General features: G+C 44.5%; 1 protein-coding gene across 2 annotated transcripts in view; it reads right to left on the bottom strand.

Moving 5' to 3' along the window:
- The window catches only part of DNAH10 (dynein axonemal heavy chain 10), a 175,775-nt gene that overhangs the window by 68,560 nt on the left and 89,331 nt on the right, over positions 1 to 17,884 (bottom strand). For both annotated transcript variants that reach the window (XM_039471919.2, XM_074402071.1), the window contains exons 35-40: positions 15,990 to 16,178; positions 14,158 to 14,304; positions 9,784 to 9,975; positions 6,766 to 6,884; positions 4,557 to 4,715; positions 669 to 804 (exon numbers count right to left, since the gene is read on the bottom strand). In XM_039471919.2, the coding sequence (XP_039327853.2) occupies positions 669 to 804; positions 4,557 to 4,715; positions 6,766 to 6,884; positions 9,784 to 9,975; positions 14,158 to 14,304; positions 15,990 to 16,178 (942 nt within the window). The remainder of the gene's footprint in view (positions 1 to 668; positions 805 to 4,556; positions 4,716 to 6,765; positions 6,885 to 9,783; positions 9,976 to 14,157; positions 14,305 to 15,989; positions 16,179 to 17,884) is intronic.

Consider the following 17,884-nt stretch of genomic DNA (forward strand, 5'->3'; position numbering starts at 1 on the left):
AGAGAGAGTGGAAGCAAGTCCCAGGGCCACACCTATAAAACAAGCAGTCTGTATCCTAAGCAGGAAATAGCAGGCTTTGGAGAATGGTCTCCAGGAAATAAAGAGGCTCAACAGAATACTTGATATGATAGAAAGTTTAAAAAAGAGGTTAAGATAAAGGCAAAGAGTGTGAGGGGTAAAAGGTAGGCAATTACAAACTCCAGACAAAGCAAATGGCTCTAAAAAAGAAAGAGTAAATGTAATCATAGTATATTAGTTGGTTCTTGAGTAAATATTTCTGTCATTATCATGTAAACATTATGTACTGTGAACCAACTTAGCAATATACTATTCTGATGTTAATGGTGTAAGAGATGAATTCTCACTTTTGTAGCAGTCAGTCAATAAATAATGTAGAAACCATAAAATGTGTAAAGGAAGAATATCACGCTAAGCCTGTTACTTATAGAAACTAGTCATCAGAAGAAACAATTCATGAAAAGTAAAAGTAGACACTTCTGGGATAAAGAGGGATAAAAGGAGTAAAGAACAAAGAGTTGTACTTATTAGAAACCCTTACGCATTGTTCGTTTTTTAAATCATCTATATTTACTACTACTTTAATAAACATTTACATGTTTAATTACAACAAAGACTTATGTTTAAATTTACTTTTAATTAGCACTTGCCTCAAAGAGCAGGGCGCAGTGTGCTTGGAGCCGGATGCGTTCCCCGTTGGCCAATGTCAACAGCCTGTTGTCATCCATCACAGAATTCATGTTTTCCACCCATAGAGCATCCACATCACCATCAAATAAAATATACCTGGAGCAAGCAAAGAAAGGAGAGCCATGGGTCCTAGAGAGCTTCCAATTACGGAACTTGGTATAACCTGCCCATTCATGTTGAATGTCTTTTTCCCAGGGTTTCCTAGCCAGGATCTGATAAAGAGTACCCTAGTTGGCCCAGAGGTTTGACTGAATGGTATATAAAAAAAAGCTGTTTGAGCCTATAATCCCAGCACTTTGGGAGGCCAAGGCGGGTGGATCATGAGGTCAAGAGTTCAAGACCAGTCTGGCCAACATAGTGAAATCCTGTCTCTACTAAAAATACAAAAAATTAGCTGGGCATGGTAGTGTGTGCCTGTAATCCCAGCTACTCAGGACACTGAGGCAGGAGAATCATGTGAACATGGGAGGCAGAGGCTGCAGTAAGCTGAGATCGCACCATTGAACTCCTACCTGGGTAACAGTGCAAGACTCCGTCTCAAAAAAAAAAAAAAATGCTGAGTTAGTTGCCAATATTTAAGAATTAGGGAACTTCACACAAAAATCTGATTTTCTCGCTTCTGGGGCAAACTGGAAATTCTGAGCACACAGACTTGCATTCCTCCCTTCATGGGAACAATCTGCTGATGCTGAGTGGTGGCTGACCATGGAGACAGAGAGTGCCATAGTCCCTGCCCGCCCCCAGCCCCTGGGGTATTTACTTCATTTTTCTCTTACATTCTGAGGCTGAGTATCAGCTGCTATTTAACGCTGGTTTTAACCCCTGGTGCTACAGTTAAGAGAAAAGAAAGTATTCTGGATATTCATGTGTAGTGGATCGAATAGTACCCACCAAAAGATTTGTTCACCCGGAAGCTGTGACTGTGACCTCGTTTGGAGAAAGGCCTTTGCAGACGTAATTAAGGATCTTAAGATGCAATCATTCTGCATTATACAGATGAACCCTAATCTAATGACAAATGTCCTTATAAGAGAAAAGCAGGAAGAGATGTGAGACAGGCAAAGGGGATGGCCAAGACAGAAGCAAAGACTCAAATGATGCAGCCACAAGCCAAGGAACACCTGGCACCACCAGAAGTGGAAGAGGCGAGGGAGGATTTGCCCTAGAGCTTTCGGAGGGAGTGCAGTCCTGCCCACACCTCTTTTTAGACTTTTGGCCTCCGGAAGAGTGAGATAATAAATCTCTGCCGTTTTAAGCCACCCAGTTATTTGTCATGGCAGCCCTAGGAAACTAATAATACCATGTACTTTGCTCCATTTCACTCATTTGTGCTACCTGCTGGGTCCCTTGGAGCATCTGAGTTTACAAGCCCTGGTTGACACACCATCTGTCCTGGCAGCAGGTCTACCTCCAAGGCCTCAGCTATTCAAACTTCATGATGGTTCCATTTGGTGACTATAATGGCTTACATCTCACGCAGCAAAGCCCATCTCTGCAGGATGGACGCGATTCTGCTGTGCTGAAAGGCTAGTTTGACAGTGCCTCCATTTAACTCACTGATATGAATAGATAGTTGTTTTGTTGTGTTTTTTTTGGCAGCATTAACATTTTGGTTTATTTCCTTCCCATTTTTTTTTTCTTTTTAACTTTTTATTTTTAAAGAATTTCAAACTTACACAGTTACAAGAATAAAATAGTATGAAGAACCCCCATATGGCTTTCAACCAGATTCCCCAATTGTTATGGTTTTTTGTCACATTTGCACTCTCATATACATACACACACACACTCTCTCTCTCTTTCTCTCTGAATCACTTGAGTCAGTTGCAGATAAAATGCCCCTTTCCCCCAAAGCAAGTATTTCCTAAGAATAAGCACTTTCTCTTACATAACCAGAGCAGAATTACCCAAGTCAGAAAATCTAATATTGACACATATTATTATATAATATATAGTCCACATTCAAATGTCACCAGTTGTCCCTATAGAAAGTCCCCATTTACGTTCATTATAAGAAGACTCAAAGGCCAGGCATGGTGGCTCACACCTGTAATCTCAGCACTTTAGGAGGCTGAGGCAGAAAGATCCCTGGAGCCCATGAGTTCAAGACAAGACTGGACAGTAATGGGAGACCCTGTCTCTACAAAAAAAGCAAAAATTATCTGGGCATGGTGACATGTACCTGTAGTCACAACCACTCGGAAGAGTGAGGTGAGAGGACTGCTTGAGCCCGGCAGTTCAAGGCTGCAGTGAACCATGATTATGCCTCTGTACGTAGCTTAGGCAACAGAGTATGACCCCTCTCAAAAAAAAAATAAAAAAGAAGAAGAGGAAGGTGAGGAGGAGGAGGAAGAAGGAGACGATGACTATGACAACTAGATTCGCGCAACCATCAATAGCTGCTCAAACCACTGGGTGAATGGGTGAAGGCTGGATGAGAAATGGGGTATTTACTTAGTCATAAGATATTTCCTTACAGTTGCATATCAATTGCAAAGAGGAAAACAGCACCTTTACCCAATAAATCAAGATTACCACCACCCATAACAGGGCAACCAACACCATGTGCCGTGATAAGATGCAGAGGACACAGCACCAGTCCCATGGCCTTCCTGTCAAAGAGGCGTAGCCTGAATCTAATCACGAAGAAGCAACTGACAAACCCAAACTGACAGCATTCTCTGGAACGGCTGGTCCGGAATCTTCCAGAACAAGAAAGTCATAAAAGATAAAGAAATCCTAAGGAACTGCTCAAAATTAAAGACTGCCATGAAACAAGACAAAGGGACTCAGTGTGGAATCCTGAGTTCATCCAGAATCAGGGGAAAGCGCTCAGAAGAAGTGTTTCAAAAGCCACGAGTCGGGACTTTGGACTCTTGTTGTTTAAGGATTTTATTTATTATTAATGGGATTTGATTAGAACATAAAATCAGAACCATTCCTGAGTTTACCAAAGAGATATTATAGGACCAACTAAAAGCTTTTTACCTGACACTCCCCCATCCCCAAGCCTTTCCTTACTTGACCTCACTTGGCCCCAGCCATGATATGAGGTGACGTCATCGGGGCACCATCAATCACATCTACAGATGGAAAGCTGTGGCTCAGGAGGGCACGCCTGCACACTCCACAGCACTTTGCTACCTTTCCTTGACTTACCTAGCCAGAGAACATGGTGACCAGGAGCTTGACAGTGGCTACATTTGAGGACTTAGAGTCACACAGATCAGGGTCAAATCCCCGACACTGGGGCACGTTTGCGGCCCTTCTAGGCCTCAGTTTTCTCCGTGGTAACCTGGAACAATCCCGGTACCTACCGCACTGCATCGCTAAGAAGACTGCTCACACATACAAAGCACTAAGATTGGACACCGCACTTCCTAAGCACAGCCTCTGGGTTTCCATTCTAAGTCTGTTGAAATCCAAGCACGAAGCCGCAATGTATACAATGTATAGTCCTGCCACCATTTTTGTTTTTGTTTTTGTTTCTTTTGAGACAGAGTCTCACTCTGTTGCCCAGGCTGGAGTGCAGTGGTGTGATCTCAGCTCACTGTAACCTCCGCTTCCCGGCCAATTCAAGCAATTCTGCCTCAGTCTCCCAAGTAGCTGGGACTACAGAGGCCCACCACCATGCCCAGCTAATTTTTGTATTTTTAGTAGAGATGGGGTTTCACCATATTGGCCAGGCTGCTCTCGAACTTCTGACCTTGTGATCTTCCCACCTCGGCCTCCCAAAGTACTGGGATTACAGACGAGAGCCACCATGCCGGGTCCTGCCACCATTTTTAATGATGAGCTAATTAACATTAACTAACGCAGGCTCTTTCCTACCTGCAAAGGATACTCACTTTCGCTCCTTCTTATCCGTTGGCTTGTTGATTTCCCTGAAGATGTTTGACAACACCCCATCGGTCCAGTCTCGAGTGGTGGGGTCCAGGATGCCATAGAGTTCTATGACACTCACAGCTTTGGGGTTCAGGATGTATAACTTTGTCATCAGCCCAAGCCTAAATCAAGAGAACTTTAGCCATGGTTCAAGCAAACTAAATGCATGAGGAAAACAATCTGGGTTCCCTCTGTGAGGAATTAGATGTTTTGAATTCAATCCAGAATTTAAAATGCAACCCATGTAGACCCTCCCCTGGGCTTCCCTTCACTGTTAGTGGTTTCTTCCAAACATAAAGCAACCACATTTCACCAAAACTGTGGCCACCGCACAAATGAAGTCTGGACTAGAAGCACAGCTCTGCCTTTCGAGGGCACCAAGAAGCTAAATGTCATGTATGTTTCATATTTATGCATATTACATATTCATATACATGACATTTAAGTGAATATCTCAGAATTAAGGGCGTATAGGAGACCATACTCGGTCATCCAGGATAATAACAAGGCTTTGAACTACTAATGTTCAATCCTTCTTATTTACAGGATGGCACCCGCTCTGAGTGGACTTCGTGAATCAGGCAGACGGCATTTCTCCCCACGATGCCTGTAAATACCGCAGCACTCACTGTAACACCAATTAATCTAAAGAGAACTAAACTTCACGCACTCCCCAGTTCACAACCAACAAGTCAGTAAACAATAACAATGTACATGTTATATGACACATACACAACATATGTATGTGATAGTTCTATAAACTATCTAACAATGAATTAATTAAAGAATGAAATCCCAGGCCGGGCGCGGTGGCTCACGCCTGTAATCTCAGTGCTTCGGGAGGCGGAGGTGGGCAGATCACGAGGTCAAGAGATGGAGACTATCCTGGCCAACATGGTGAAACCTCCTCTCTACTAAAAATACAAATATTAGCTGGGTGTGGTGGCACGCGCCTGCGATCCCAGATAACTCGGGAGGCTGAGGCAGGAGAATTGCTTGAACCCACGAGGCGGAGGTTTGCAGTGAGCCAAGATTGCACCACTGCACTGCAGCCTGGCGACAGAGTGAGACTCCATCTCAAAAATAAAAAATAAAAAGAATGAAATGCAGATGCCCACTTAAGAGTCAGTAAGCCACTTTCGACTGGTTTTTTTCATATGAAACATATGAAGAAATAATGGGAACAAATGACCGTCACTTACTCTTTAGATTTCATAGACTACCTAGAAATGTTTAAGTCACAAAAACTGTAGGCTTGATTTAGATTTTTTGCCAGGCTATCAGCATCCAAGGCCTTTCTGGAATCTAGTTAGTTACTGCTCAGGGGAGAAGTGAAGAGTCAGGAACCCACTTTGGGTAGAAGGCTTTCAATCCACTGCAGGCTTTTATGATACACTCTCTCTTTTTTTTTTAGAGAGAAGGTCTCACTCTGCTGCCCAGACTGGTTTGCAGTGGCACAATCCTCGCCCACTGCAGCCTCAAACTCCTGGGCTCAAGCTATCCTCCCTCCTCAGCCTCCTGAGTAGCTATACCACAGGTGCACATCACCACACCCAGCTCACTTTTTTTTAACGTAAAGACAGAGTCTCATTATGTTGCCCAGGCTGTTCTCAAAATCCTGGCCTATGTCAGCCTCCCACCTTGGCCTCCCAAAGTGCTGGGATTACAGGCATGAGCCACCATGCCCGGCTCCTTTATGATCTTCTATGCGAGAATGTACAATCACTTTTTCCTTCACAAAGAACTGCCTCTGCAGGGCTGGAGATTATAAGGCACCCAGAGAAGTGACATTCTTGTCCTGGCCACTCTGAAACCACAGCAGTGCTGCATAATGTGAATCCTGACTTACTTTAAGGAAGCAATCCGGACACCAAGAAACTATGACTTACTTTCGTTTTCAAAGTCTCCTTATAAGACAGTTTATGGAATTCTAATTTCACAAATGAACCTATTCACCACATGATGCACAAATGTGTCACTATTTCGCATTCTAAAATACCTTAACTAAGTCAGCAATAAAGTCAGTAAGCATATGCTGAGTCGAAAGGGGTGTGTAGGACAAATTTACCCTCCCAGGAAATCAGAGAGCTCAGTGGGACTCGGTAACACGGCCACCAAACGTTCCCTGTGCGCCCCCTGCAGCCAGGCCCTCCCCATGGGGCTCATACTCACTTGCTCTGGGCCTGACACAGCGTGTTAATGACTACGGACTTGCCCCCGCCTGTGGGCCCCACCACCATTGTCGTGTGGCGGGTTAACATGGTCTCGAACATTTGAACCACTTTATCCACCTGCGGGAACAACAGTGGCAGCTGAGCTAAAACCTATCTTTTTCTGAAGCAGTTTTATTGAGATATAACACACACACTGTACAATTTACCCTTGAGTCAATGGTTTCCAGCATATTCACGGAGTTGTGCAAACATCCCCATAAGCAATTTTAGAACATTTTTATTACCTCTCCCTGCAAAAAACAAAAAAATAACAACAACAACAACAACAACAAAAACCCTGTACCCATCTCTCCCAATCATGCATTTGCCTATTCTGGACATTTCATGGAAGTGGGATCCTAGAAGATGTGATCTCTCACATCTGGCTTCTTTCACCTAGCGCGTTTTCAAGGTTCATCCACGATGTAGCGTGGGTCAGTGCTGCATTCCTTTCTATGGCCAATGTCTATCCCACGGGATGGGCAGACCACATTCTGTTTCAGCAGTTGATCCATCAGTTGATGGACACCGGGTTGTTCCCACTTTTTGGCTATTATGAATATTGCTGCTCCGAACATTTGTGAACAATTCTGACTGGACGTTCGTCCTCACTCTTGGGTCGATCCCCACTAGAGAAATTGCTGGGTCTTTTTTTCTCTCTCTCTCTCTTTGGCAAAAATGTGTTGATTGTATTTTTTGGGGTTTTTTTTGTTTTTTGTTCTGTTTCTTTTTTAATTGCTGAGTCTTATGGTAACTCTCAGTTTAACCTGTTGAGGAACTGCCAGATTGTTTTCCAGAGTGGCTGCACCATTTTACATTCCTTCCAGAAAACACATCTTTTTAAACAACCATCTCCAGAGGAAATCAGGGTCACGAAAGGCACAGAAAGCTCTGGTCCATGGCCAGCACCTGCTGCCCACTGCCCAGGCCTGAGGTCTCCGGGGTAGCCTGATGCCCTGAAGCTGCCCGACCCGAGGTTACCCCACTCCTCCACCCCACCCCCGGCCTGGAGGCTCTGGGCACTTAAACTCTCAGCCAGACCCTGCCAATCAATACATTTTGGGCTTAATGACAACATATGCAACCTTACAGGCTTCAGAGGATCCAAATCCTACCCCAGCAATATCTAATTTAATTTTTTTGTGGGACTCAGGGAAAAAAACGGGGTGGGGTGGGGTGGGGGAAGAATCTCTGATGGTTAAAGCCTCAAAACAAAATATTTGAATCATTTGATCACACTTGTGAAAAACTGTATGTATACAAACACATACACACACGCACACACAGATAATCTAGCCTTAAAAAGAAATTCTGACACATGCTACAACATGCATAAACATTGAAAGCACTATGTTAGTGAAATAAGCCAAACACAAAAGGACAAAAATTATATGCTTCCACTTACAGGAGGTACCTAGAGTAGTCCAATGCATAGAGACAGAAAGTTGAGCAGAGGTTGTGGGGCATGGAGGGAGTGGGAATGTGAGCTGTTAATGGGCACAGGGCTTTAGTTTTGCAATATGAAAATGGTCTGGAGATGGATAATGGTGATGGTTATACAGTAACGTGAACATACTTAATGCCAACAAACTCTACATTTTAAAGTAGAGAAGTTGAGTTATACAAAAAGACAGTTGCAGGTAAAAATAAAGAAAAAAAAAAGTAGGGAAGATGGGCCAGGCACAGTGGCTCACACCTGCAATCCCAGCACTTTAGGAGGCTGAGGCGGGCGGATCAAGAGGTAAGGAGATCGAGACCATCCTGGCCAACATGGTGAAACCCTATCCCTACTAAAAATACAAAAAAATTAGCTGGGGGTGGTGGCTAATTTGTAGTCCCAGCTACTCTGGAGGCTGAGGCAGGAGAATTGCTTGAACCCAGGAGGTGGAGATCGCAGTGAGATCACGCCACTGCACTACAGCCTGGGTGACAGTGCGAGACTGTCTCAAAAAAAAAAAAAAAAAAAAAAAAGTTATGTTCACAGCTGCCACTATTGCTCTCCAACGCCAGCGCCGCCTCCCACTCTCCGAGCTCCAGTCGAAGGAGAGGCGGGTAAGTAAGGAGGTTTCTATACCACGGCTCGTACAAAGCAGACTGCCCGCAAATCTACCGGTGGTAAAGCACCCAGGAAGCAACTGGCTACAAAAGCCGCTCACAAGAGTGCACCCTCTCCTGGAGGGGTGAAGAAACCTCATCGTTACAGGCCTGGTACTGTGGCACTCTGTGGAATTAGACATTATCAGAAGTCCACTGAACTTCTGATTCGCAAACTTCCCTTCCAGCATCTGGTGTGAGAAATTGCTGAGGATTTTAAAACAGATCTGCACTTCCAGAGCGCAGCTATCAGTGCTTTGCAGGAGGCAAGTGAGGCCTCTGTTTGACCTTTTTGAAGACACCAACCCGTGTGCCAACTGTGCCAGACGTGTAACGATTACACCAAAAGACATGCAGCTAGCACGCCACGCATGTGGAGAACGTGCTTAAGAATCCACTGTGATGGGAAACACTTCATTCTCAAAAAAAAAAAAAAAAATTCTCTTCTTCCTGTTACTGGTCATTCTGAACGTTAGATAATTTTTTTCCCATGGGTCAAAAGGTACCTTTTGATTATGGTGGGGAAAAATAGGGGACAGAAATAAGATATTGGCAGTTTTTCCATTTTCGTTTGTGTGTGAATTTTTAATATAAATGCGGAGACATAAAGCGTTAATGCAAGTTAAAATGCTTCAGTGAACAAGTTTCCGCAGTTCAACTTTATAATAATTATAAATAAACCTGTTAAATTTTTCTGGAAAATAAAAAAGAAAGGAAGATGATCAATATTGGTGCCTGCATTTTACTGCAATTTAAAAATGGGGAGAAATGGTTAAGATGGTGAAACTTACATGTATTTTCTATACATATATTTTTAAAGAACTATAAAAGCAAAAACCAATGGGACGGACACGTGGCCAGTGATGTCATTTCCTGGCTTTACCTGGACGGGGAGGACCACGTAGCCGTTCTCCTCCAGCACCTGCTCTACCGCGTCATTGAAGTCAGGGTAGCGGATGCGAGGGCAGTCCAGCCCAGGAAACAGATCCGAAATCAAGCCGAGGAAAAGAGGGACATCTTCAAACACAAACTTGGGCAGGTTCATGTCACGCAGGGCCCTCATCAGCACCACGTCCTGCAGGAAATGAAACACATGTTTCCAGGAGATTTTCAAAGGAACTCCATGCTTTGGACTGGGTTTCCAACCCAGCAGAAACACCCTCATAAATTATAAAATACCATTTTCACATAAACATTTTATACTTTTAAGAAATTTTATACACATTTAATTTAAAATTATATAATTTCAAATTACAAAAATGTATATAACTTCAAATTATATAATTTCTGTTTTTTTACACATTTTAATTTTTAAAATTTTTACATATTTTATATTAAAATATGTGATTATATAAAATCATTAAACATGAAATATAAAATATATATATTCCATATATTTCATATCATATAATATGGACTTCATATTATATAATATACATATATATGGCCAGGTGCAGTGCCGCAAACCTGTAATCCCAGCACTTTGGGAGGCTGAAGTGGGTGGATAACCTGAGGTCAGAAGTTTGAGAGCAGCCTGGTCAACATGATAAAACCCCATCTCTACTGAAAATACAAAAATTAGCCTGGTGTGGCAGCGGGTGCCTATAATCCCAGCTACTCGGGAGGCTGAGGCAGGAGAATCTCTTGAACCCAGGAGGCGGAGGTTGCAGTGAGCTGAGATCGTGCCATTGCACTCCAGCCTGGGTAACAAAAGTGAAACTCTGTCTCGAGAAAAAGTTACACACACACACACACACACACACACACACACAATATAGATAAATGAAATATAAATTTTAAAATGAAATATGAAAAATTATATAAATTGTATACATACACTAAAATTTCATATAAATAAAAATTTACAGTTTTATATTATTTTATATAATTTATATGAATTTATAAATTATATTTGTATTATTTATAAATTATATAAATTTATAAAATCTACATAAAATGTTAATATGCATATTATATAGTATAAAATATGCATAAATTATATGTGATATAAAATACATAATTCATATTTCACATTTAATAAAATCATAAACTTTTAATAAACATAAAATTTCATACTGCTGTTTTCAAATTTCCGTATGAAAATAAAAATATAAAATAAAATATATAAAAGTAAAATATAAAATTGTATATAAATGAAAAAATAAAATAAAATAAAGGAGCACAGGCAGAGGAGTGAGGTGCGTGCTGTGATCCAGCCTTGGGGCCAGGGTGGGCCTGCTCCTGCGAGGCCGAGTGTCCTGGTGGGCTGTGTGAGGAGAAGAAAACAGATCTCAGTCAGAGGGAAGGAGCAGAACCTTCTTCCTCCCCACGTTACAGAGGGGCATGGCCATCCACACTAAAGCAAAGGTTCCTTATCACAGGAAGAACGTTTTCCTTGACCTTTAGGTGCATATATATACATATATATATATATATATGTATATATACACACACACACAGACACACACACTACGCACTGTGTAGTGTGCGTGTGTGTTTCAGACAGGGTCTCACGCTGTCACCCAGGCTGGAGTGCAATGGTGCCGTCTTGGCTCACTGCAGCCTCCACCTCCCAGGCTCAAGCAATCCTCCCACTTCAGCCTCCTAAGTAGCTAGGACCGTAGGAGCATGCCACCAGGCCCAGTTCAGTTTTTTGGTTTGGGGGATTTGTGCTTGTTTGTTTTGGAAGAAATGGGGTTTTGCCATGTTGCCTAGGTTGGTCTCACACTTCCGGCCTCAAGCAATCCTCCCACCTTGGCCTCCCAATGTGCTGGGATTACCAGCCTGAGTCACTGCACCAGGTCTTAGATGCTTTTATTTACATCTCAAAACCAAATTCTGAACTTGGGACCTGGCAAGTGTCTCCTAGAATGAGGAGTCCTGCTTCTTTCACTCAGCCTTCACTGTCTGGAAATGTGGGTGTCTCCCGGCATTACCTCCAGGATTTGGAATGCAAAAGGCCACTTTACTTTTTGTTCTGCCTCTCAGATTGGACACAGAAGCCCCTGGGATTGCAGCTACCCTGCCTTCCCAGAAGAAAGAAGCCAGTGAGTCTTCTTCCATTTGCTTAACTGTAAAGACATTTCGCAAGCGGAAGGCTGAGGGTGCATTTGAAATAGGTGCTTAGGTGGTGGTATTTGAATTCTTTACTTTTTATTCCAAAGAAGACTAAACAAATGGCAAGTATAGCTGATTTTAGGGGTTTTTAAATGTCTTCCTGTTTCAGCCACAGCTTTACTGAGTAAGAACACAGATTTACTGAGTAAGAACAAAGGTCCGAGTTTGCAAACTTTTGACGTGATAAAGAAGGGCAAAGACAATCTAGCAAAGTTGATTTTATATGTGAAGAAACCATCACAGTCTCTGTACAAACAGTTTTACATGTGTTAAGTCCACATTTTTGGATGAGAAGAGGGATTTTCCTCCTAGAAAAGGAGGAAAATCTCTCTCCTTTCAAAAAGCTTTCAACTTCTTTCTCAGAAGTCTTTGGATATTTGGTATATGCAATGTGTCTTCATTCTTCTAAGGAAGCAGCAGACTGTGCAGCAGTTAGCCCTGTGAACGCATGGCTGCGTTAAGGGCAGTGGAAGAGACAAAGCTGCTCTGAGAGCAGTGATGGGACCCTATTCCCTCCCTAGGAGGACAGACTGCAGCAAATGGCTTCCTTCTTTTCTGTAGAGCCTTAGATGGCACTTGGGACTGTTTTCCTGTTGCTGAGACTGAAAGGAAAGTGGCATCAGTGGTTTTTCAGTTCAGAAGATATGACGCACACAATAGTACAATCTCCCTTCAACTTTGGACATAGAGGAGCAGGGGAGAAAATGAGAGACGTTTCCCTGTAACTCCTTTCTCCTAAGAAAAACAAGTAAAGCCGGGCGCGGTGGCTCAAGCCTGTAATCCCAGCACTTTGGGAGGCTGAGGCAGGTGGATCATGAGGTCGAGAGATCGAGACCATCCTGGTCAATGTGGTGAAACCCCGTCTCTACTAAAAATACAAAAAATTAGCTGGGCATGGTGGCGTGTGCCTGTAGTCCCAGCTACTCAGGAGGCTGAGGCAGGAGAATTGCTTGAACCCAGGAGGCGGAGGTTGCGGTGAGCCGAGATCGTGCCATTGCACTCCAGCCTGGGTAACAAGAGCGACACTCTGTCTCAAAAAAAAAAAAAAAAGAAAGATAAAAGAAAAACAAGTAAAAAGGCCAAATGCAGCTCCATCTGACTTTATAGTGTTTTACATTTTACAGTTTCCTTTTTTGTAAAAGCATAAATAACTCTTCCTTTGTCCCCTCCAAAAAAAGAAACCCAAATGTGGGTCGGGTGTGGTGGCTCATGCCTGTAATCCCAACACTGGGAGGCCAAGGTAGGCAGATCACCTGAGGTTGGGAGTTCAAGACCAGCCTGACCAACATGAAGAAACCCCATCTCTACTAAAAACACACACACACACAAATTAGCCAGGTGTGGTGGGACATGCTTGTAATCCCAGCTACTCAGGAGGCTGAAGCAAGAGAATTGCTTGGATCTGGGAGGCGGAGGTTGCAGTGAGCCAAAATTGCACCATTGCACTCCAGCCTGGGAACCAAGAGCAAAACTCCATCTCAAAAAAAACAAAAACAAAAACAAATGTATGAAAACTCCAAAAGAATAAATTGATTCGCAGCAGTCTCTCCTCCTACGGACATGAACAGTCTTCTGTCACTGCACTCACGGCTGTTTCATTTTGTCTTAACTACCCAGATCTCTCTCTCTCTCTCTCTCTCTCTGTGTGTGTGTGTGTGTGTGTGTGTGTAACACTGTGAGTACAATCACTAGAGAAACAAGTGAGCCTGTTGCACACAGAATGGCATTGACAGAACCTTTTCTTTAGAGTAAATCCATGTAAAAACAAACATTTATTCCCCTCTTTTGTTGCGAAGAGAAAATAAAAACTCACATTCATGCTTTCATGAGAATTTTGTTAGTCTTTACCCTTCCACCACACCATCCTGAGACTACGGACTGATTATTACTATGGGAGCATCGTAAATGCTGGTACTGGAGTGAGGACATTGCGCTCGACCTTAAGCTAGCAAGTATAATTACAAGCAAATGCTATAACAGGTAAGAGACCAAAGTAAGGCCAGGCCACTGGGCGAAGCAGCAGCTAAGACCTAACACTTTCGGGTGACATCATCCTGTGCTCCGGCACCTCCCCCGCAGCAGGCAGTAAACGTGCATGAACCAGCTGAAGCCAGAGAATGTTCCAGCACCTGGTCCCTACCTCCCTAAGATCGGAGGAGCCTCTCTTCAGCTCGCCAGCCATGACCAGCACTGATTTCAGCGCTCTGAGTCCAAAATCATAGTGGTGCTGCTTGGACAGCTGCTCCCGGGCCAGCTTGTACAGAACCGTCATCTTTTTTGCCAGAGTCTTTTTGGTAGAAGAGAATGAAAAAAAAATGGAGATAAAATAAAATGATGCAAGAGCAACGGAACATCGTTCTACAAATGCAAGAAAATGGTGCAGGCGTTCCAGCATAGCTGCTCTACAAATAGCAAATTTCATCTCTAACTTTCAGAAATACCAGGGTGGGTCCTTCATTTTTAAATATGGCAAATTGGGAACTAATTTAAAGGAACATCTGTGTTACCAAAATCTTCACCAGCTTAAGTTAAAGAACAGAACCAACTGTAGGAATCACACTCCAGAAATACATCGCTTCTTATTTTGACCCAAATCTATGATTAAGGCTGTAACTGGGCCAGGTGTGGTGGCTCACACCTGTAATCCCAGTGCTTTGGGAGGCCGAGGTGGGTGGATGACCTGAGGTCAGGAGTTTGAGACCAGCCTTGCCAACATGGGGAAACCCTATCTCTACTGAAAATACAAAAATTAGCCAGGTGTGGTGGTGCACACCTGTAGTCCCAGCTACTCAAGAGGCTAAGGGAGGAGGATTACTTGAGCCCAGGAGTTTGAGACTAGCCTGGGCTACAGAGACCCTGTCTCTACAAAAAAATAAGCAAGATCAGCCAGGCGTGATGGCGTCTGCCTGTGATCCCAACTACTCGGGAAGGTAAGGCAGGAAGATCACTTGAACCCAGGAATTTGAGGCTACCGTGAGTTGGGATCTTACCACCGTACTCCAGTCTGGGTAACAGAGTCAGACCCGGGAGGGGTACCATGAGGGTACCATGATGGAATAGTTCTATATCCTGATGTGGTAACGGCCACTCCTGTCCACATCTGATAAAACATCATAGAACTAACAACACGCATACGCCAGAGAGAAAATGTGAAACCCGGTGAAATCTGCATAACGTCTATCCCTGAGTTAATGACACTTGTGCCAACACCAGCTTCCTGGTTTGGAAAGTGGACTGTGGGTATGTGAGGTGCTCTTGTGGAGAAAGGGCACTCGGAAATTCTGTGCTGCTATTGTCACAACCTCTTATGCATTGTAAATTATTCCAAAATTAAGAGTTATAATTTTAAAACAGGTGCAGGAAGGGCTGGGCGTGGTGGTTCACGCCTATAATCACAGCACTTTGGGAGGCCAAGGTGGGCAGATCATGAGGTCAAGAGTTTGAAGACCAGCCTGGCCAATATGCTGAAACCCCATTTCTACTAAAAATACAAAAATTAGCCAGGTGTGGTGACACACACTTGTAGTCCCAGCTATTTGGGAGGCTGAAGCAGAAGAATTGCTTGAACACAAGAGGTGGAGATTGCAGTGAGCCGAGATCGCACCACAGGACTCCAGCCTCGGGGGAGACAGAGTGAGACTCCATCTCAAAAAAAAAAAAAAGAGGTGGGGGAGGGAGAAGAGAGACACAGCAGAAAAAAACAAAAATCAAAGAGCCATGTGGAGCTAATGCATCCTAGGCCCCCAGTCTGGAAGGGCCACACGGAGCTAGCGTGTCCTCGGTCCCCAGTCTGGAAGAGCCACACGGAGCTAGCATGTTCTAGGCCCCGAGTCTGGAAGAGCTGCATGGAGCTAGCGTGTTCTGGGCCCCCAGTCTGGAAGAGCCACATGGAGCTAGCGCATCCTAGGTCCCCAGTCTGGAAGCAGACCCGGGTGAGTGTGCCCGCCGAGCCCAGTGCTGCCACGGCCCCACCTTGGCCCCCAGGAAGCCCTCGGAGAAAAGCATGATCTCGCAGATCTGCTGCAGGTCAGGCACGATCACAACCACGGGCCTGAACAGCGCCTTCACCGACTCGGGCAGCTCTGTGCGGCCTGCGTAGCCCGGGTTCATGGTGATGAAGATGCCCATGCGAGAGTCCAGGGTGATCTCCTGCCCTTCAAACTGGAGGATGAGAAGGAAGAAAGGAGCAGTTAGGTGACCTGGCCAGCCCGCCCTGGAAAGAAGGCCTGCAGCGAGCGTGTGGGATTCGTTTTCATGGTACAAGGCGGATGACACCACCTGTCTCCTTTTCCCTCCCGGTGTTCAATGCAGGGCCCCCCTCACTGAACCCTTGAGGAGGGCAGGTCTCAGTGGAACCCCAAACTCAGACTCGAACCCAAGGGCACCCCCTTGGAGACAGGGCCAAAGTTGACAAAGCACAGAGCCTGGGGCTGATACGAGAGGCTGTGGGACCCTCAACAGGTCACTCAACCTCTCTGAGTCTCAGTTTCTTTTTCTGCACAACAGAAATGCAACCTACCTCGTGGCACGGCTGTGGTGATTAAATGAGATAGCACAGGTTGGGAGCGCCCGGCCCACTACCTCACACAGCTCAGTTTCCATTCCTCTCACCTGGCACGCCTTTGCACCCTCTGCGGGAGCCTGGACTTCATGCAGTCACTCCCCGCTAAAGAATCCCACTTCTGCACCCCTCAAGAAACCGGTCTTCATTCCTCTGGTTGCCCCAGGTACCAATGAACCATAGAAATCCCTATATTCTTAGCCTCTGTAGCCAAAGGTTGAGTCTGGTTGTCTCTTGCTGAAGTTTTATGTGTGTGTATGTATATATATATATATATATATATATACATACACACACACACACACATATACAGACGTATACATATTTTTATTACCCGCCAGTCAGGCAGAGGACAGAAATTTTTATTTTTAGGAGGCACAGTCTACATTGCCAAGTAGAGCGCAGCCGGGAAGACAGCCAGCCTCCCCCAAAACAGAGCCACTGCCATGACTTACAAGTCCACCCTGAGACCATTCCACTGCCTTGACTTTCAAGTCCACCCTGAGACCATTCCCCCGCCCTTGGTATCGTACAAGAGGCCCAGATGGTCCCTAGGGACCAACAGACAGCTGCGGCCTCTGGCTCTGAGAAACACAGCTTCTGGAAATCTACACGCATTACATGCTAAATCCTTCTCTTGGGAGCAATCAGCTCAGCCCCAAAATACCTCAAAAGAGCTCATCCGAAGGAAATCTATCCAGACCCTTTACCAGAATCCTGAAAATACTGAACAGTCTCCAGCTGACACAATCTCTCAACACTGAGTCCCACCAAGATCTGAGAAGGCGGCAAGTGAGATGCCAGGGCCACCAGCTCAAGCTCAGTTTTCATCCCAGATCTCCCAATGTGGCTCTAAAGGATGTATAGGAGTTTTCCAGTGAAGGGGAAGGAGGGACAATTCCACTCAGATAAGGACGCATGTGGTGTCACAAGGCATGGTGTGACCGCGCACTAAGTGGCTTAAGTGACAAGCATGCAGGGCATGGAGTGGGGTGGACAGAAGCAGAAGAAAAGCAAAGGGTCTAGAAGGCCCCGGTGCAGGGAAATTGCCCAGCCAGGCCGGTCCTGCGTTCCCAGAGAAGCCCCTTTTGGGCCACCTAGATTACATAATCAGATCATGTTTCTCCCAGTTTGGATCCAGCCTTCTCAACTCACATCTACAAGCACATGCATAGGCAGAGAGAAACTGGGAATTCTCAACAACTGTTTAAAAATGTGGCCTTCTCACTTTGATCATCTTGCAAATCCTGCTTGTTACAATGTCGTAACTTTACAAGCTATGAAGGCAAAATTTCTTGTTCACTGT

Source organism: Saimiri boliviensis, chromosome 7 (genome assembly GCF_048565385.1).
Source record: "Saimiri boliviensis isolate mSaiBol1 chromosome 7, mSaiBol1.pri, whole genome shotgun sequence".
In the NCBI taxonomy this organism is placed as follows: Eukaryota; Metazoa; Chordata; class Mammalia; order Primates; family Cebidae; genus Saimiri; species Saimiri boliviensis.